The 19809-nt window shown below is 58.0% G+C and overlaps 1 protein-coding gene across 2 annotated transcripts; it reads left to right on the forward strand.

The window, feature by feature from the left end:
* The first annotated feature begins 506 nt into the window (after window positions 1–506).
* SELENON (selenoprotein N) lies at window positions 507–17428 on the forward strand. 2 transcript variants are annotated; one of them, XM_043445147.1, is made up of 12 exons: window positions 507–728; window positions 1412–1529; window positions 5174–5307; window positions 8022–8234; window positions 8410–8534; window positions 9112–9249; window positions 10878–10959; window positions 11565–11753; window positions 12124–12229; window positions 13295–13407; window positions 13497–13598; window positions 14976–17428. In XM_043445147.1, the coding sequence occupies exons 1-12, from the start codon at window positions 546–548 to the stop codon at window positions 15156–15158; spliced, it is 1686 nt and encodes a 561-aa protein (XP_043301082.1). In that variant the 5' UTR covers window positions 507–545; the 3' UTR covers window positions 15159–17428. The 2 variants fall into 2 exon arrangements, with proteins under 2 accessions (XP_043301082.1, XP_043301083.1); XM_043445148.1 differs by having other exon boundaries at window positions 14988–17428.
* The last annotated feature ends 2381 nt before the right edge of the window (window positions 17429–19809 follow it).

A 19809-nucleotide genomic window follows, 5' to 3' on the forward strand; every position in this document is an offset into this window, starting at 1 on the left:
TGGGCCCCGAGGGTGAGGGTTCAGCGCTGCACCTAACTCTGTGCTTACACAGGTAGCTCCTGTCCCTAATGAATCTGCAGAGGTGGCCTTCCTTTCACAGCCTGCAGGCCCGTGAAACAACAGAGAGGGCTGAACTTGGTAGTTTTCTGTTTCGCCATGACTGGAGACATATCAGAAAGCAGGTCGGATAAGAGGGAGGGTGGGATGCGGGGAGAGTGGGTACCCGGCCCGCCTGTGGCCTCCCTCTCATCTCCTTCTCCCAGTGCTCGGCCTGGAAGTGCCCCCGGGCTAGGCGACGCGGAGGCCCGGTTTCGTTCGGGGAGAGAAAAGAGAAGGAAGGAGACACCGCCGGATGGCAGGGGTGTGTGTGTGGAGCAGGAGCCCCGCACGCCTCCCTCCCTGACTCGCGAGCCAACAGCGCCGCCGTGCGCCGGACCCCGCGCCCCCGTCCGCCCCGCCCCGGCGCCCAGGCCCGGCCCCGGCCCCGCCCGCGCCCGCGCCGCCGCGGCTCCGCGTCCGCGGCCACCCCGCCCGGAGCCGCCGCCATGGGCCGGACCCGGCCGGGCGAGCGCGGGCCTGCGGGCCCCGGCCCCGCCGCGCCGCCCGCGCCCCCGCCGCGCCGCGCCCGCGCCCTGGCGCTGCTCGGGGCGCTGCTCGCCGCCGCCGCGGCCGCCGCCGCCGCCCGGGCCTTCGCCCGCTACAGTGAGGCCCAGGCGGCCGCGAGGCAGGTCCGAGTCGGCGGGGAGGGCGCGACGGCCGGCCGGGGACACTCGGGTGGGCCCGGGGCGGCGGGGCTCGCCGACGGCAGGGCCCCGAGGGGCCGGGGGCCGGTGGGGGACGGGGTGGGGATGGAAGGGCAGCCTGACCGGAGGGGGACGGGGCCGGACGGCCGGGAGGGCGGCCAGGAAGGAAAACAGGGGGCTCCAGAGATCGGGCGGGCTAGGAAGGACTGATGCGGGGGTGAGCAGACTGGCCCCGATGAGGCCGGGGCTGGGACAGGCTCCTAGGGGAGTGGGCGGTTGGGTGACTAGGACAGTTCACCGCAGACAAAGCACTGAGCGAGGCTGGGACCCGAGCACCCGGGCGGGCGGGGCCGGGGGCGCTGGGACGGTAGGGAGGGGACACCAGGGAGGACGATGGGTGGACCGAAAGGGTGACTCTGGATGGCTCCGGATACAAAGCGGGCACTCGGAGAGTGGACAGTGGACGAAGGCTCGGAGTGTAGCAGGGACCGAGAGGGATGGGAACGGGGAGGCGGGGGAGATCCTGGGCTCTGGGGCTGCAGAAGTGGCATTTGGACAGATGTTTGGGAGATGGATGGGCTGAAAGAATTCAGGAAGGTGGTGGTGGGAGCGGTTAGGGACACCAGTTGGGTATCCAGTTGCTCAACCCAGTGCCTCCTCCCAAGCAGGATTCAGCACTGAAAACCCTGGGGACAGAAGGCCTCTTCCTCTTCTCCTCCCTGGATGCTGACCGGGACATGTACATCAGCCCGGAGGAGTTCAAGCCCATCGCTGAGAAGCTGACAGGTACCCAGAGGAACTGGGGACCCGGGAGGAGGGACTTGGGGCACCGCCCTCTGGTTCTTGCTCTGTGTCTGCTCTGAGCAGGAGGACTGCCTGGAGTAGGAGGAGGCTGCCCTGGGCTTCAGAGATACTTTCTAGCCAGTGGTTTGGGCAAGCTGCCTCACCATGAGTACAGACAGACACACAAACAGACACACACAGAGAGACAGAGACACACACGCACACACACACGCACACACCCGAGCCTGTTCTCCTCACAGGTGAATATTACAAGTTAACATTCTCTGACCGCTTCCTCAGGACCAGACATCACTTTAAGCACCTTCAGCTGCCCTGGGCTTCAGAGATACTTTCTAGCTAGTGGTTTGGGCAAGCTGCCTCACCATGAGTACACACACAGACACACATGTGCGCACACATGCACGCATACACCCACCCCCGCCCCCGAGCCTGTTTTCCTCACAGGTGAATATTACACGCTAACGTTCTCTGACCGCTTTCTCAGGACCAGACATCACTTTAAGCACCTTCTGAGTTACCTCATAGCAGAGCCTGTGAGATGGATGCTGGCCTGATCCTCATGTGTATAGTTTGAGAGACTGGGGAGCAGGAAGGCTCTCCAGCCTGCCCAGGATGGAAAGGTGAAGAGCGAGGATTAGGGAGCTTCTGTCTTCAGGTCCTGCACCAGCTGATTTGAGGATTAGAGAAAATGTCTGCAAAGTGCCCAGTATGCAGTAGATAGTCAATGGCATGGTATGTGTGCTCAGTCGTGTCCAACTCTTTGCGACCCCGTGGACTGTAGCCTGCCGGGTTCCTCTGTCCATGGAATTTTCCAGGCAAGCATACTGGAGTAGGTTACCATTTCCTACTCCAAGGGATCTTTCTGGCCCGGGGATTGAACTCGAGTCTCCATCTCCTGCATTGGCAGGCAGATTCTTTACCACTGTGCCACCTGGGAAGCCTGGATAATCAATATACAGGAGCTATTGCTATACTACTAAATATTAAACTTTCCTGGGGAACTGTCAGATTCCTGTCCTACTTTGTCACCCGTTTTTGCCTGGATGTAATTTGATTTCGGTTGTAAAGATGAGCTAAAGCATTCTCATGAATTATAAAATGTCTCTCCCACTGCTCCATCACCACCCTAACCTCTGTGTCCATATCTTGTGATGTTTCTTGAACTTCTGATCTTGGGCATCTACTTGTTACCCAGATCGCCTGGTGTAAGTAGGTCAATAGATGGGAAAGACAGAAAGAGACGCCAGCTGCTCTCAAGCAAGTAAGCACCGAGGTCTGAGATGGGCTTTCTGTGTCTCAGGATTAGGTTGGGTAGGTCAGCCTAGTCCCAGCCCAGTGGCCTGCGGTCGCTGTCAGAGGAGAAGAGTCAGATGAAAAATGCTAATTTGGTGGAGCAGACGTGTGGGGCCCCCAGAGGCGGTCAGGTTCTATCCTGAAAGCAGACGGGCACGTACACAGGTCAGGCCCGTGAGGGCTGCTCTGACTTCGTGTTTTGCACGCACTTCTCCGAGCAGCCACACAGCCATCTCCTTGTCCTTTCCTGCACCTAGAGAGCCAGAGTTCCCTCATAATGACATGTTGGCCAAGCTTGCTGGGCTTGGGGATGCTTTTAATTTTTTCACACAAATCTTTTTCTCCATCAGAGGAAAATAATCTCTCCCTCCATTACTGCCTAAGCCCCTGTGAGTACAAAACTGAACCAAGTTGTTGGGAGGACAAAAATTAAAACCAAAAAGAAACACCAAATCTAAGCAAGAAATAGAGGCAAACAGTCCTCTCTAGGTGGTACAGTTATGTATGCCTAATTTTCTGCTTTGTAACTTAACATTTTTACAAATTGTCTACAGTGAACAAAGTTTACTTCTAAGTCAGGAAATACAACTTTTTATTTAAAAACCAAAGAGCCACAAATGCAGGGCATTATTATTCAGAATTATCTGTGATAACAGTAAAATGATTGGATAAGCAAGCCGACCAGTAACCCTACATATTCCTGTTGTTCAGTTCCTCTGAGGTTTCCAGATTGCTGTTTTGAAATTTTGTTGCCTTGACTTAGAAATGCAGAAGTAACTGAGATGCTTTAGAACAGGGGTTTCCATCAGAAGCCACTGGGGGTGGGGGGTGGGGTGCTAATCAAAAGCACATTTTCTCCAGGTTCTAGCCCCTGAAGACTGACTGAGTAGGTCTGACTCAGGGGGTTCTGGGTGTCGGCAGTTTAAAAAGGCATCCTGGTGATGCCAGTGATTCCTGGGTAAGCACTCCTTTGAATGTACCCATCCAGTCTGTCAGTCCGTCAACAAATGCCAAGCAATGGTCTCTGCCCCCGAGAGAGCAGTCATGGGGAGACCCACCCATGCTTCATTCCGTTATTTGGGTCGTGGCGCCCCGCCCTGCTATTAGTCACCCCCCACTTAAGCCTTCATCCTGACTCCCTCCACCCTTGAAAGACTACAGGCTTGGCAGGTCTCTGAGCAGGAAGAGATCCAAGGAATCAAATTCAGCTACTGTCAGTCCTGCCCCTCCTTATACCGATGGGGAAACGGGCCACCCAGGAAATCAGGGAGAAGCAGGTCTCCTGTCTTCAGGACCAGTGCTCTTTCTGTGACACCAAAGATTGCCTGATTCCACGTTCCCTGACCTCCCCGAGCAGCCCTTGCTTCTCCATGAGCCCCCCATGACCGGACATTCATAGTAGCATGGGCTCCATCTCTCATGTAGGAGTCTGGGAAGGGCTGAGGGATTTGCCCCCAAAATGGTCCAGGAAATAGAGCTGACCTCACCCGAGATGGGCTCAGAGAAGGGGACCAGCCCGGCCTGGTAGAAGGACCCGTTAGGGTCAGAATTAGGTTTGGGCCCTGGTCCTGTGGATCCCCAACCCTGAAACCACTGGCAATAGTCATACAGCTGACGTTTATTACGGTTTACTCTGTACCAGGACTGGTGCTAACACCACGTGGATTACCTCATTTAATCCTCATAACAGGCCCCTGGGCCAACCACCATGCAGCTGGTGAGGGGTGGGGCTGCTACTTGAACCCAGGTCATCTGGTTCCTGAGCCTTTGAGGAAACTTTGGAGATCTTCATGTCCCCAGAAGAGAGTTGTGGTTGATTGTAGGTTTAGGGTAAAAGAGGCCCATGTTTTAATCCTGATTCATTCATGGCCTAGCTGTGTGTCCTTGGGGAAGTGACTTCAACTCTCTGAGCCTCCAATTTCTTATTTGTAAAATGGAATTGATAATACTGCCTCACAGGACTACTGTGAAACTAAAACGTGAATATATATAGGAGAAATTGTATATGTGGGATATACTAGGTTGTATAATTATATATACACTTTGTATATCATATTGGGTTGGCCCAAAAGTTCGTTCGGGTTTTCCTACAAGATGTTATGGGAGAACCCAAATAACTTTTGAGCTAGCCCAATACATATACAATTTATTTGTATATGTTTGATAAACGATGTAATCTATATTGTTACTTTGGTGATTGTTACCTGTTACAGCCTCCCACCCCCATCCCTCCCAAGTCTGGCTCCCTTAATCACTGGCCCATGCAGACACCCTAGGAAGTAAGGCCCTGCCATCTGAGGCAGGACCCCTCTCCAGCGATCTGTGTCTCGTAGGGTCTACTCCTACGGCCAGCTACGAGGAGGAGGAGCTGCCCCCTGACCCCAGCGAGGAGACTCTCACCATAGAAGCCCGATTCCAGCCCCTGCTCCCAGAGTCCATGACCAAGAGCAAAGATGGGTTCCTAGGGGTAAGTTGGGGCGGGAGGGGGAGGGGGCTTCGCAGAGGCAGGACCAGAGATGGGGGGGAGGGGGGGGGACCGTCTGTGTGTCCTCGCCTCCTGAGAATGGCCTGTCTGTGCTCATCTCTCCTTCCTTCCCTTATCCAGCGCCCTCTGTGCACCCAGCGTGCCAGGCCCTGACCCCTCTGCCCAGGCCCTCCATCTGGTAGGGGAGCTGGGAGGGATAAGCATGAGCCTGTGACCCAGAGGGCTCCCTAGAGGGGATGACATTGACAGCAACTGCAGGGGAGGAGGGCTCAGGCCGATGTCAACAGGGGAGGGAGGATCCGGCTGGAGGAAACAGCTGGTATGCTAGAGACCATGCTGATGCAGCCACCTTGCTTATAATCATTACTTTCTACAGGTCAGTCTTCCACTCCAAGGCTGCGATTCCTCAGGGCAAGGCCACGATTCCTCAGGGCAAGGCCTGTGACGCACATCTGTGCATCCCCAGGCCCCTAGCACAGCACCTGGCATCTGACAGGTGCTCTCTTGAGCTCCAGCGAACTGGACCTGAAGTTTGGTCCCTGGCAGGGGTTCTGGGGTGGGGAATGACCCTGACAAGTGCCATCCTAACCAGCCCCACCCAGACCCAAGGCCCTGTGGACACGGTCTCAAGCCCTCCCAGGATCTGGCATCCCCAGGGCTGCTGCCTTTCCTGCTCACTCCCCTGCCCTCTCCTCTCAGCTGTCCATGACTCCAGATGTCCAGACTTTCCTCCACCTGTGAGCCAGCTCACATGCTGGTCCCTCGGCCAAGAACACCTTTTCTCTTTGCCTCGCCCACACCTGCTCAGCCTTTGTGTCTCAGCTGAACCATCACTTCAGCACCAACAAAGGCCTGAAGGCAGGAGATGCCTGGCAGGACCCCAGGGGCAGAAAGAGGGGGTGACTGGACCCCGGGCACAGGGGACACGTACAGGGGCATCCCCATCAGTGGGACCGAAAGAGAAGTTGCCTGATGGCCCAGGGGCTCAGCTGCCTGACTTTGGCCTTCATCCTGCAGCAGCCAAATACCATAGTGTATTTTGAAATAGGAGACATCCCTCATCAGATCTAGGCTTTCCAGGCCGGCAGCTGGGGAGAAATGGGAGGGAAGAAGGCCAGTTCCCAGGTGGGATGGGAAGACAGGAAGGGGGAAGGGGAGGCCTTGGTGATGGAAAAGAAGGACAGCCTGGGGGATGCGGGGGAGGGAAGAAAGGCAGGGCCTGGCTACTAAAGGAAGGGGGTGGAGAGGGGTGGTTGGGGTATCTAAGGTTTCTTGCTGGTGGCCAGGTGCATGGGGGACCCATCGCTTGATGGGGGCTGGAGGAGGGGCACGGGTCTGGTAGGGAAGGTATGGGGTCAGTTTGGACTGCTGGAGTTGAGGTTCCTGAGGACGTCCAGGGGGAGAGTCCAGTAAGGTCTGGGTAGAGGAGGTTCGCCAGTGATGGGCTGGAGTCGTGTCTGAGCGTGAGTCCTTCCCACCGAGCGGAGAGAACAGGTGCAGGGGCCCACCTGCGCTGACAGGGGAGGTGGGGTCTGGAAGAGCACCCCAGCCCTGCCTCCCTAGCTCAGGCCCCCCTTGTGAGCCTCTCCCCAAGAGCACCGCAGCCTGTGAGCAGGACCAGAAGGCAGACAGGCTCCGCCTGGCCCCGCTCGGCCAGCCCTGCTTTGAGAATCTGCCTGTGAGCTGCTTTGAGAACTCCCCTCCGCCCGCCTCAGCTCTTGCATAAGCCTGCAGACCAACTCTGGGTGCCCCCGCCCCACCCTGGGCTTCCTCACCTCCTCTGCCTGCCCTGTTTTCTGCTCCTCAAGTCCCCCCTCTCCAAGTCTCACTGAGCCCAGGGCCCCTCACCAGGGAGGTGGAGGAGGGGACCGGCTACTGTCAAAGGTGGGACAGCTCCCTGGCAGATGAGGACCCCTGCGCGGGGCCAGGCACTCACTGTCGTGGTGGCTGCCGCTGGTAACTGGTAAGGGCAGGGAAGAGCCACTGAAGGTGGGGCTCTGACCAGGGGACCCGCGTGGTCCAGGGCCGCCTCCTGCTCTAGGCCTGCACAGGGTCTGACCTGCCTCCTCCTGCCCAAGGTGCCCAGCCAGCATGGCCCAGGCCACGCCTGAAGCAGGGGTGCCCTTCCTCTCGCTCCTCTGTGGTCTCATCCTGCCCTTGACCCTAGAGATTTCACCCAAAGGTGGCTGCTGCTCCCTCCACAGACTCCTGAATTCTTCTCACCCAGGACGTTGGCTGCAGGGAGGAGTCTTGGAGGGGGAGCTTAGAGAGCAGAAAGCAGGGCAGGTGGAGGGGCTGAGGAAGCCCAGGGCGGGGTGGGGGCACCTGGGGTTGGTCTGCTGGCTTAGGCACAAGAGGGAAGTGGGACCTGGACTTTGAGAGCGGGAAGAGGAGGTTCCAGTCCTAGGCGGCCCCTCCTGCTGCCTCGATTCCGTGTCCTCACAAGAGGTGTCTGGCCTGGGCTGGACCCGGGGGGCCACAGGGGCACTGCTTCTCAGGCTGGGAGCTGGGGAGGCGAAGTGAGCCTCAGCTCTGGCAGGACGGTACCAGCCACGCTCACCCCGTCCTGACCAGAGCAGGCGCCTCCCAGGGCCTCTGTTTCCCGGGTTTGTGGGTTGGCTCAGGGCTCGAGGAGACCTCCAGGCAGCCTGGGAGGTTCTCAGTGCCCCAGAGCGCTGACGGTCCCCCTGCCCCAGGTCTCCCGCCTGGCCCTGTCCGGCCTCCGCAACTGGACGACGGCAGCCTCGCCGAGCGCCGTGTTTGCCGCCCGCCACTTCCGGCCCTTCCTCCCGCCCCGGGGCCACGTGGAGCTGGGCGAGCCCTGGTGGATCATCCCCAGTGAGCTGAGTGTCTTCACTGGCTACCTGTCCAACAACCGCTTCTACCCACCGCCGCCCAAGGGCAAGGAGGTGAGGGCAGCCCCGGGGCCCCATGCCCCAGCCCTGCACCTGGACCCCAAGGCCACCGGCCTAACCCCCCTGCGCTCCTGCCTCCATCTGGCCCCACCCCTGGTCCAGGGCCAACACCCACCCAGGGGAGTCGGGCCCTGCAAGCCAACCCCAGGTCCCACTGCCCCCTCCGCAGGTCATCATCCACCGGCTCCTGAGCATGTTCCACCCGCGGCCCTTCGTGAAGACCCGTTTTGCCCCTCAGGGGGCCGTGGCCTGCCTGACCGCCATCAGCGACTTCTATTACACCGTGATGTTCCGGTGAGGGGTCCTGGCAGCCCCGTCCCTGCTTTCCCTGGGCCTGGGATTCCAGGGCAGCATGGAAGGGTACAGCCGCGGGAGCCAGGGCCTGACGCCCACACCACCATCACCACCACTTACCGCCCTGCGGGCCTGGCCAAGCAGCTTTGCTCTCTGAGCCTCACGTTCCTCCTCGCGCACCAGGGAGGGGGTGACTTCCTCCAAGAGGAAGGAAAAAGGTGCTGAGTGTGCTTTAGCACGGGGCTGATGGCCGTGACTGTCATCCACGTGGAAGGGGGTGCATAAGAGCTGTGACACCAGGTCACTCAGCCCCTGGAGAGGCTGTGAGAGCTCAGAGGAGGGTCAGCTAGGCTTCCAGGGAAGGCAGCATGGAAACTGGGCCCTGAAGGGTAGGGCAGCGCCTTGAGGGCCTCCCTTGTCCCTGCCCCACACATTCCTCTGCCCCTCGCCCAGCCCTCTGCCCCACCCAGAGTCTGGCCGGCCCTGCGTGGGTTCCAGGCTTTGGGGCAGAAGGGGGCGAGCAGGCAAGCTCTGCTCAGCCAGGGGACCCCCTCCCAGCCAGGCCCTTTCCCTCCAGCATCCACGCCGAGTTCCAGCTCAGCGAGCCCCCCGACTTCCCTTTCTGGTTCTCCCCCGGCCAGTTCACCGGCCATGTCATCCTCTCCAAAGATGCCACCCACGTCCGCGACTTCCGGCTCTTCGTGCCCAACCACAGGTGAGAGCCTCCGTCCCACCCCAGTGTCCTGCTCCCGTGTGCCCCCTGCCAGCTCCCGGAGCTCAGCCCCCCTCAGTCTCTCCCCAGAGCCCCTTCTCTTGGGAGGCACCTGGCTCTGACCTCGGAGGAGGCAGTATGAGGTGGTCTGTGGGCAGGGAGGTGGTCATTCCGTCATCCCAGGCAGCGCCTGGGACACACTTATAGGATGATGGAGTGACCAGCCAGCTCTGCGCTGGGACCCAAGGCAGCAGCCCGCAGCCCCTCCCTGAAGTTGGAGCGCCCCCCTGCTCAACCTGCTGACAGACCCATGAGCACACCTTGCCCTGGCACCCTAGGGAAAGGCTGGCGGGTGGGCAGGGACCTGACTGGTGGGGGGGCAGGAAGCCTTCCCAAAGGAAGGGACATCTGCGCAGTGACCTGGGGGCTGAGGAGAGTTTAGCTGGGCAGAGGAAACGGCACATGCAGAGACCTAAGGGGCAGACCCTCCATGCCTGCAGTTGCTAACCCAGACCCTGGGTGGGGACTGGGGGAGGCTTCTGGATGCCAGCCACCTGCCTGCCTGCCTGCCTGCTCAGGGTCAGCCTCTTGTCAGGAGCAGTAGATGCAGAGAGCCTTTCCAGCTTTGTCCCAGATAGCAAGCGGCCGCTCTGGGGGGCCTGAATGACTCTGTACCCGGACGGTACCCAGGCTGGGAGCCGAGTGGCCCAGAGCTAAGTCTCAGCTGTGGCATCAGTGGCTGTGGGCAGGGCCCTGGTTCCCTCCAGGCCTCAGTTTCCTCATCTGCTAGATGGGCGGCTGGGTCCTAGGCAGGAGTGAGAGGGTTGCCAGGACAGGCTGGGAAGAGAACCCAGGACCAGGAGTGACCTGCCATCCTCTTTCAGGGTTACCGAGGGCAACGAGGGGCCCAGGGGCTCCAGCTCCGTGGGGAAAGGATGAGGAAGGACAAGCCCTCCTCCTCTCCCTTGCTCAGCAAGCACGTCCCTATGCTGCGGGGGCTCAGCCCAGGGCACGTCTGCCCCCCAGCCCAGGGGTAGAGGTGGGGGCCTGGATTGGATGAAACAGAAGGAGCAGGGGGCAACCACTCCAGGGATGGCCCTGCCATCCCAGGCCTATCGCTTGCTCTGAGCTCACCCTGCCTGCTTCACCCGCCCAAGGTGGCTGGTAGCCTGTCCTGGGGCGCCCTCATGTGGTGGATCTGCAGGTTGCACATGATCAGGCCAGACTTCCCACTGGAGACAGTGGAGGAAGCCTGCAGCGAGAAGACAGTACCCGTTTTTTACTCCTGCCCCCCTCGAGTGCTGGGGGAGGCACTGATGGCCGCTGCCTCTAAGAGTCATGGGTCACGGGCAGTGCGTGAGCCATGGATGTGGAAGCCCTTTGTAAACTGTGAAGGCCTGGGTCAGTGGAGGGTGGTGTGGTCCTAGTGCCTTTAGAAGAGGCAGCCTGGGGAGAGAAAAGGTCCCAGGCTCTGCCGTCGACATCCCAGTGGCTCTGAGACCTTGGGTTCACCCTGCTGAGTTTCAGCGTCCTCGTCTATAAAATGGGGCCAGTGTCAGGCTTTCAGTCTGATGTCTGACGGGCCTTTGATGATGGTGGTGTGCCCTGGGCGCCCTCTCCCCCGTCCCCAGGTCTCTGAATGTGGACATGGAGTGGCTGTACGGGGCCAGCGAGGGCAGCAACATGGAGGTGGACATCGGCTACATACCCCAGGTGGGCGCACAGGCGGTCCTCTTACATGGTTAGTCCTAGTCGTGTCCGAATCTTTGCGACCCCACGGACTATAGCCCACTGGGCTCCTCTCTCCATGGGATTTTCCAGGCATGAATACTGGAGGAGTGGGTTGCCATTTCCTCTTCCAGGAGATCTGCTAGACCCAGGAATCGAACCTGGGTCTCCTGCATCTCCTGCATTGGCAGGCGGGTTCTTTACCACTGAGCCACCTGGGGAGCCCCCGGTCGGAAGGTGGGGCTTGGCGGCAGGGCCCTGCCTCAGGGTCTCTCTGCCTGGCTGCAGGGAGACCCAGCTGGCTAGGGAATGACAGAGCTCCCGGCAGGCAAAGCGGGATCCTGGGAAGACACGCATTCCTGCACGCAGAGTCCAGCATCTGCCGTGGGCCCTCCGCCGGCTTCCCGCGGTGGAGCCCTTGCTGGACAGTGGGCTCTGTCCCGGACTCACTGCACAGCCTTGACCGGGCCCTGCCCTGCCCTGGGCCTGACTCCCCACCTCTGCCATGAGTGGCGTATCTCAGGGTCTCTCGGGGCCCCTGGCGGACTCTTGCCCCTCACTGAGACATCCCTCACTGACCCCTGGCCCAGATGGAGCTGGAGGCGCTGGGCCCCTCGGTGCCCTCCGTGATCCTGGACGAGGATGGCAACCTGATCGACAGCCGCCTGCCCTCAGGGGAGCCCCTCCAGTTTGTGTTTGAGGAGATCCAGTGGCAGCAGGAGCTGAGCTGGGAGGAGGCAGCCCGGCGCCTGGAGGTGGCCATGTACCCCTTCAAGAAGGTGAGGCGGGGCAGCGGGCACAGGCAGGGGCGGGCTCCATGGGGCTGGGACGAGAGCTGAGGAGCGGCAGGTGGGCACTGGGCAGCATGCAGGGCTTGGGGCTGAGGCTGCCTCCCTGTGGGGCTCCGCCTGGGCTGGGGAGCCTCCCCTTTGTCCTTCCGAACTTGGAGGAGCCATCCCCTGGCTCAGCATCACACACACGCAACAAACATACATGCATATGTACACACATATCCATACGTGTGCATACATACACACACACCTATGTCCACTACAAACACACACACCTACATGCACATCACACACTCAGCCCCTGCAGTACGACCCTGGCCGCACACAATAGCTTCTCTCTGTCCCGACTTGGCCCCAGGTCACCTACCTGCCGTTCACCGAGGCCTTTGACCAAGCCAAGGCCAAGAACAAGCTGGTGCACTCAATCCTGCTGTGGGGGGCCCTGGACGACCAGTCCTGCTGAGGTGAGGAGACCCTGCCAGTCCGAGGGGAGAGTCGGGGGAGGCGTCCTTCCTCGTGGGTGCAGAAGGCTCTGAGACCATAGGACTCTGCTATCAGAGCATGAGGTTGCTTGAGGACGGCGTGGGGTGGGGAGGTGGGATGAGGGCCCTGGGGTGCTGTGCTGAGCTCCGAGGAAGCTGCTGGACTCAGGAGAAGGAGCCCAGCTCTGCTGTCTTCAGCCAGGAGGCTTTGGCCAAGTGATTTTCCTTCCTAGACCTCAGGTTTCTCAGCGATAAGAGGATAACATACTTATCTCCCGCCGTTGTGAAAACAGATGTGAAAGTGCCCATGCTCTGGGAAGTGTCGCACACAAGTGAGAGAAAAATAGTGCCAAAGCCTGGACACTTTTCACTTAATCAGAAAATACACCAAAGACCCCCAGTGCAAAGCTCTCTGGGTGCCTGACGGGGGTACGAAGAGGAGCAAACAGTGCCCCTGCCCTCGTCCAGCCAGTCGAGAAACATCCTGGATACCTCCTGTGCCTAGCTGTAGGCTAGATGCTGGGCGTCCTGCACTGAGGAAGTCGGAAGCGGTCCCTGGGCTCAGGGAGGACACAGTGTGAGCAGAAGGCAGACACTACAAGTGTGGCAGGTTTACACAAGGCAAGGTCCAGAGTGGCACAGGAGTGTGTAACTGGGGGGTCAGGGAAGGCTTATTTGAAAGAGTGACACAAGCTGAGACTCTGAAGGTTGATTAAGAGTTTGTCAGGTGACAGGAGGAAGTGTTTTAGATAAATAGAAAGATAGTCTGTGCAAAGGCCCTGGGACAGCGTTTAGTGGATTTAAGAAGCTGTCAGTGTCTGCAAGCCCCTGGCCCGGGGGGCCCAACACCAAGTCTCAGCCCAGGATGCCAATATGTTGCTGATGTTAATTACAGCTACTAGATATTCAGTACCTCTTCTGTGGCCCTGTTTGAATCACTGCTATTTCACCTGGGTGCACAGAGTATTCTGTAGTCCTTGAGGTTTCCTGCTGATTGAAAACCCAGTGAGACATGTGGGGTGCCTGACCTTGCTTCTCCCCGAACAGGTTCGGGGCGGACTCTCCGGGAGACCGTCCTGGAAAGTTCGCCCATCCTCGCCCTCCTCAACGAGAGCTTCATCAGCACCTGGTCCCTGGTGAAGGAGCTGGAGGACCTGCAGGTGAGCGGCAGGTGGGCGGGAAGAGCCCCACGGGAGCCCCTGGGACAGTGGAGCCCAGGCGGCAGGAGCGTGCCCAACTGTCCCCGCAGAACAACCAGGAGAACCCATCCCACCAGCAGCTGGCGGGCCTGCACCTGGAGAAGTACAGCTTCCCCGTGGAGATGATGATCTGCCTGCCCAACGGCACCGTGGTAGGTCCCCGCCACCCGGCCTTGGCCGCAGGCAGAGGAAGCAGCGAGCCAGGGCCGTGACTTACAGACCTCATCATCCCAGTCTGGCTCTGCCACCCCCTGTCCGAGCCTCAGTTATCCCCTGATGTCCCCTCGGCCTGCCTGTGCAGGTGTCGGGACCTTCCCTCAGAATGGGGACCTCAGCAGCACTCTGGGGCACAGTGGGCGGCGGCAGGCTCAGAGTAACAGCAGAGTGGACCCAGAAGGGAAGTCTCACCTCAGACCATTGCAGTCAGCCCTGGGGTGGAAGGGATGGGGGGTGGCAGGCGGCAGGCCTTGTGACAGCAGAAAGGACCTGATGCCACCCCAGGCCGAGGCAGGACCCCCGCTGTCCCTAAGGGCCCCTGACAGCACTCACTCACATCCTCGAGTGGGATTTCACTGAAGCTTTGCAAGATTGATGATCACAAATGCTGATTTTTACAAGCTGAGGCTCACAAAGGTTCAGAGACGTGGCAAAAGCTGCACAAGGAAGCATAGCTGGCTCTGAAAACAGGCGCTCACCTGTGAGCCTCAGCATCGCTTGCTCTTCTGAGCAAAGCTACTCCTTCTCCTTTCAGTCCTGGCGAGTGGGCAGGGTGGGAGGTTGGCAGGTGGGGAGCAGCGCAGGGGCGAGAGCTGGGTTGGCCCCGAGCATCAGTCCCTCAGTCGTGTCCAACTCTGCGACCCCAAGGACAGTAGCCCACCAGTCTCCTCTGTCCATGGGATCCTCCAGGCAAGGAGTGGCTTTCCACTCCCTTCTCCAGGGGATCTTCCCAACCCAGAGATCAGACGGGGTCTTCTGCATTGTAGGCAGATTCTTTACCAGCTGAGCCATCAGGGAAGCTTCTGTCTCAGGCTCAGGGAAGGGAAGGCCTTGGGGTACCAGGCAGCTCACACCGCTTCACGGACAACCCCCTTGGTGGACCCAGCCCAGCAGGGCCCCGGGTGGCGGAGCTGGGCAGACAGGACTCTGCCTGCACTCTCCCGTTCGTTTACTGGGCACCTGCCCTTAAGGTGCTCACAAGCTGGAGTGGGAGGCTGATGGGGACGCAGGCCTGGGCATGCAGGTATTTTGACAGAAGTGAGTATGGATTTCAGGGGTTATGGGATCAGAGACAAGAGGGTCAAAGGGCATGGGGTGGGGGTTGGTGAGGAAAGGTGATATTGAAAGGCCTTAGGTTTCGCCTGGTAGGCGAGGTGTGGAGCCCTGAAGGCAGAGAGCCCTGTGAGTGGAGGAGGAGGGGGAACGGTTCCGGCAGCACTCAGGGCTGCCCGGCCTGTCCGTCATCTGCCCAGACAAGGAATGTCGAGGCCAAAGGGGGCACCAGTCCCCCCAACCCCGTCCTCCTCACCCAGCTCTTCTCCCAGGTCCACCACATCAATGCCAACTACTTCTTGGACATCACCTCCATGAAGCCGGAGGACATTGAGAACCACGTCTTCAGCTTCTCGTCCACCTTTGAAGACCCGTCCACGGCCACCTACATGCAGTTCCTGAAGGAGGGCCTCCGGCGCGGCCTGCCCCTCCTCCAGCCCTAGTGAGCCTGCCGGCCGGTGAGACACCAGCTGGACAGGGAGCTGGACAGGCCTCTCCTCCCGGGAGCTCCAGAGCAGCCTTCCCACGTGTCACGCACCAAGCCCTCCCGCTCCACCTCTCAGGCTGCCCGTGGGGACTGGGGTCAGCTAATGGCGGCCATCCGAGCTTTGCCTCGGAGGTGGGTGGACAGGGGGTCCTAGGCCGACCTTGAGTGCTGGCTGCCACCACCAGTCTTTAACTACATTCCTGGCTCTGGAAGCTGCTTGGGACCCCGAAAGAGATGGCCTGGGGTCATCTCCCTGGACCTCTGCCACTCAGGCACATAGTCCCGGCCCTTGCAGGGCGAACAGTAGGGAAAAATGGGTGCTAAAAAGACAGGGCCACCCCCTCCCCTACCTTCACCCCTTCCAAAAGAGACATCAAGAAGCCTTGGCCTGGGGTCGGGGGAGGCTGCCACGGAAGCACTGCTGTTTGTCTGGAGCCTTCTTCCAGGCCAGAGGCCTGCCTGGCTGCCCTCCTGGGCCTGATGTCCGCCACCCCCCCCCCCCAGGTGACGTCAGCCTTCCAGAAGTTCTGGGCAGAACCCTCCTTCAGAAGGGGAAATCATACTGTACCCCTGCTGCTCTCCAGAACACTCAATCCAATCTGACGAAAGGACCCCAGAACCTATTTCAGGACTCCCTGGAGGCCTGCTCTCTGGGAGGTTTTCTGTGAAGGAAGCTTCTGCCCTTGACAAGGAGCCCACTGAGGCCAAGGGCCTCAGCTTCCCCTCCGGCCTACCCCAGCATGGGTCACAGCGAGACGCACGGAGCCAGTGTCTCCATAACACCCCCACCCACCCCCCACCCCAGACCTCAGCTCCACAGAAACGTCGCCCAAAGAACGCAGCCTCCCCCAGAGCAGGCGCTGTCCCAGCTGTCAGGCAGCCCAGACCAGGTTGTCTCCCGCTGGGCAGCCACTAACTCCCCTTGGCCACTCTGAGTCCACATCCCGAGCCACTGACCACGGCCAGTCTTTTTTTTTTTCTTTTTTTTATACATGTAGAAAGCGTTTTTATGTGAACTTTCTCACAGTTTATATGTATTTTTGATAGCCCCTGCCCTGAGGAGAAAGAAGGGGGCGATGGTGTCCCCCCAGCAGCTGCCCCATGATGGCTGGATCTGAAAGCTTAGGTGGATCCAGCTTGATGTCTTTGCAGTTGCTGCTGTGGGAAGATACATCCCCTTCTCTTCCTTCTTCTCCACCAACTTTTTAAAAATAGCCCCCAGGGGGTCCGTATACCCCCAACTGTATCCTTATCCTCCACTCGGGCCCATGAGGAGCCCTGGGGCTTTTACGAAGGCCCCTCCCCACCCCTACATATGCCCCGCCCCCGCCCCACTGGGGTTGGGGGGGGCTCCCTCTTCAGCCTGAAAGGGGAAGGAAGGCAAACATCTCCTCAGATGCACTCCCCGGCCTCCCACCTGCTGAGTTCCCCTGCCCGCCACTAGAGTTTCCACACTGAGCCTTCCTCACGGTCTTGTTCTCAATGTTGTATCACGCATCACGATAACAGCTAGTTACTGAGAGCTTTCTATCTAAGACACTCCGTTAAGATGACATGTATTTTCTCATTTACTCCTCACAACAAAGGACACAAGGCCGATAGTCATCATTCCCATTTTGTAGATGAAGGAGCCGAGTCTCAGGAAAGCGAAGTGATTTGCCCAAGGTGACTCAGTGGTAGAGTTGACATTTAGCCTGTGTCTTGATGTTGGGAGTGTTTTGTCTTGTCCCTCCCACCTCTCTCCCCTGCCTGTTTTCACCGAGGCGAAAAAGAAAGCCTTTCAAACCAAAATGTCGGGTCTCCCTGTCTTCTCTAGAGCAGATGGGGCATGAGCCAGCAGGCGTGGCCGGGTTCTTTGTGTCGCTCCTGGGGGCCAGTGCTTTCACGCCACTTACCGGGAGGGAGGGCACTTAAACATGTCTCAGTGCTTCCAGGCATGGGTGGCAGTAGCCCGTCCCACAAGCCACCTGGTGTCAGCAGACATTCAGCCCTCCCACCCAGCAGGCTCTCCCCCCTCACGCTGGGCTAAGAAGGCCAGCGCCATGATGAGGGATCCTTGTCCCGGGGAAGGTGACGCTTGCACTTCCTGCATCCTGTCCTGATGCCTCTGCCTGACCCCCTGCTGTGCTCAAAGGCGCATGGTGGGGGAGGCCCCCAGCTGCCCTCTTGCCACCCTCCTCCACTGTCCCCAGTGTGTCCTATAATAAAATTGAAGAGATTAGGGTGGTTCTAAGTGCCTTTCCTTTGAGTGGGATGCTGTTCTCTTCTCCATCTCACTCCTCTGCTGGAGAACTGATACTTTTGAATTGAGAGGCCCTTGGACTGCAAGATCAACCCACTCAATCCTAAAGGAAACCAACCCTGAATATTCATTGGAAGGACTGATAGTGAAGGTGAAGCTTCAATACTTTGGCCACCTGATGCAAAGAATGGACTCATTGGAAAAGACCCTGATGCTGGGAAAGATTGAAGGCAAAAAGAGAAGGGGGCGGCAGAGGATGAGATAGCATCACTGACTCAATGGACATGAATCACTAGAAAGACAGGAGGCTGGTGTGCTGTAGTCCATGGGGTTGCAAAGAGCCAAATTAGTGACTGAACAACAACTTTTGCTGGAGTTGGCAGATGGGCAAGGGAGCATGACTGGAATACCTTTGGGGACTAGTTTATTTGTCACCAGAAGTCTCAAGTAACTTGCTTAAAATAAATTTGTGATAGACCTAGAGAACTTACTGTTTTTAGAATCTGGTGCTCGGTGTTGAGAAAGATTCTGAAGTTAAATCCATCATCTTAGAAGCCTGAGATAAGCATTGCTGCTGCTAAGTCACTTCAGTCGTGTCCAACTCTGGGTGACCCCATCTCCAGGCAAGAACACTGGAGTGGGTTGCCATTTCCTTCTGGAATGCATGAAAGTGAAAAGTGAAAGTGAAGTCGCTCAGTCGTGTCTGACTCTTAGCGACCCCATGGACCACAGCCTACCAGGCTCCTCCATCCATGGGATTTTCCAGGCAAGAGTACTGGAGTGGGGTGCCATTGCCTTCTCCGGAGATAAGCATTAGGTAATTTTTTTTTTTTTTTTTTGAGGGTGTGAACTTAAGGAAAAACCTGTAAAAGAAGGATTGAAGAAGAAAGGGGAAAGAAAGACCCTTGTGCAGGAATAGAATCTGAAAGCCAAACCTTGATCAGATCGCAGGAGCAAGGCTCTAGAGCATAAACCATACCGCCAGATTGAACTGGCCTCTTGTATCAGTCACTCCTAGGCTCTTAGAGGTAGAGTAACTTATTTGGTTAGGGCTTCCATTCTGAGAATGGGGCAGCTGTGAGAAGCCAGCACAGCTGCTGGGGGATAGAGTCATGTGCTAGGTAAAAGGGATCTTCGGGAAAAACAAAGACTGCACTACCACATCCAAAGAAAGGCAACTAGAGTGGATTCACAAGATCTGCCATTGCCCAGGATGGGAAAGCGATGATTAAAGCAACAATTTGTCATCCTGGAAAGAGGGCTGTACCTGGAAGTCAAATATCATCATTTGCAGTATGGTGGGAATCAGGGTGGACACAGTCTCTGACTAGGACCAGCTACATAGTTTGCAGGGTCCAGTGCCAAATGAAAATGCAGGGCCCTTGTTGAAAAAAAATATTTGTTAATTTCAAGAGAGCAACAATAGGGCATTAAAGCAAGAAGGAGTTTGTCTGACCACAAGGCCTGTGTGACAGCACAGATTCTCCCCACCATGAAGCTCATCTGTCCCTGACAGCTAGGACTTTCAAGCTTTGAGACGAAAGAACAGCCTGGGAGCCAGGCATAGTCACCTACTGAAGTCAGAGGAGAACATGTGACCCAGGCCTGGTTGCCATGGTGACCAGGACTCGGGCGTTGAGCACAAAAACAGAGTGGGTGAGTGAGCCTGGGAGGAATGTGGATCTCTTTTGCAAGGCCTCTGGGGTCTCGCTTCTCAGTCTACCCATCTGATCAACCAACTCAATATACCGGAGTGGGTAGGAGTGTGTGATACCAATGGCTAAAATAGAAGAAAGCTACAAAGCACTGGAGGGCAAGAGTCAAGAGGAGAAAGAGGCTCATTCTTGGTGCAGAGAAGACTGTAGAGGGTCTTGGCTGGGAAGCATAAACTGAAGGAACCAGAGGGAGGTGGGAGGGGGGTTCACGATGGGGGACACATGTACACCCATGGCTGATTCATGTGAATGTATGGCAAAAACCACTACAATATTGTAAAGTAACTAGCCTCCAATTAAAATAAATTAATTTACCAAAAAAAAAAAAATAATAAACTGAAGGAACCAGAGTGAGATGTGGTGGGGCAAGCACTAAGTCTGGAGCCTTGAACACCGGCGCGAAGCTTCTGAAGTTTGTAGTCGAGGTGGGGACAGCAGATACCGATCAATCTGGAGGCCGAATAGCAACACAGATGCCTTCCAAAGGTTGGATCGGGACTAAGCGTGGAGGGTGGGCGTGGAGAGTGGGAAAGAGCCGGCTGACCTCAGTGGTTTCCCGGAGCCATCAACTTTTTCCCCAGGAGGGGGCGTGGCCTATGGTAGGCGTATCCCCTCTACCGCCCCGCCTCGGCCCCGCAGGATCCTCTCTC

This window comes from Cervus canadensis, chromosome 24 (assembly GCF_019320065.1).
Source record: "Cervus canadensis isolate Bull #8, Minnesota chromosome 24, ASM1932006v1, whole genome shotgun sequence".
NCBI lineage: Eukaryota > Metazoa > Chordata > Mammalia > Artiodactyla > Cervidae > Cervus > Cervus canadensis.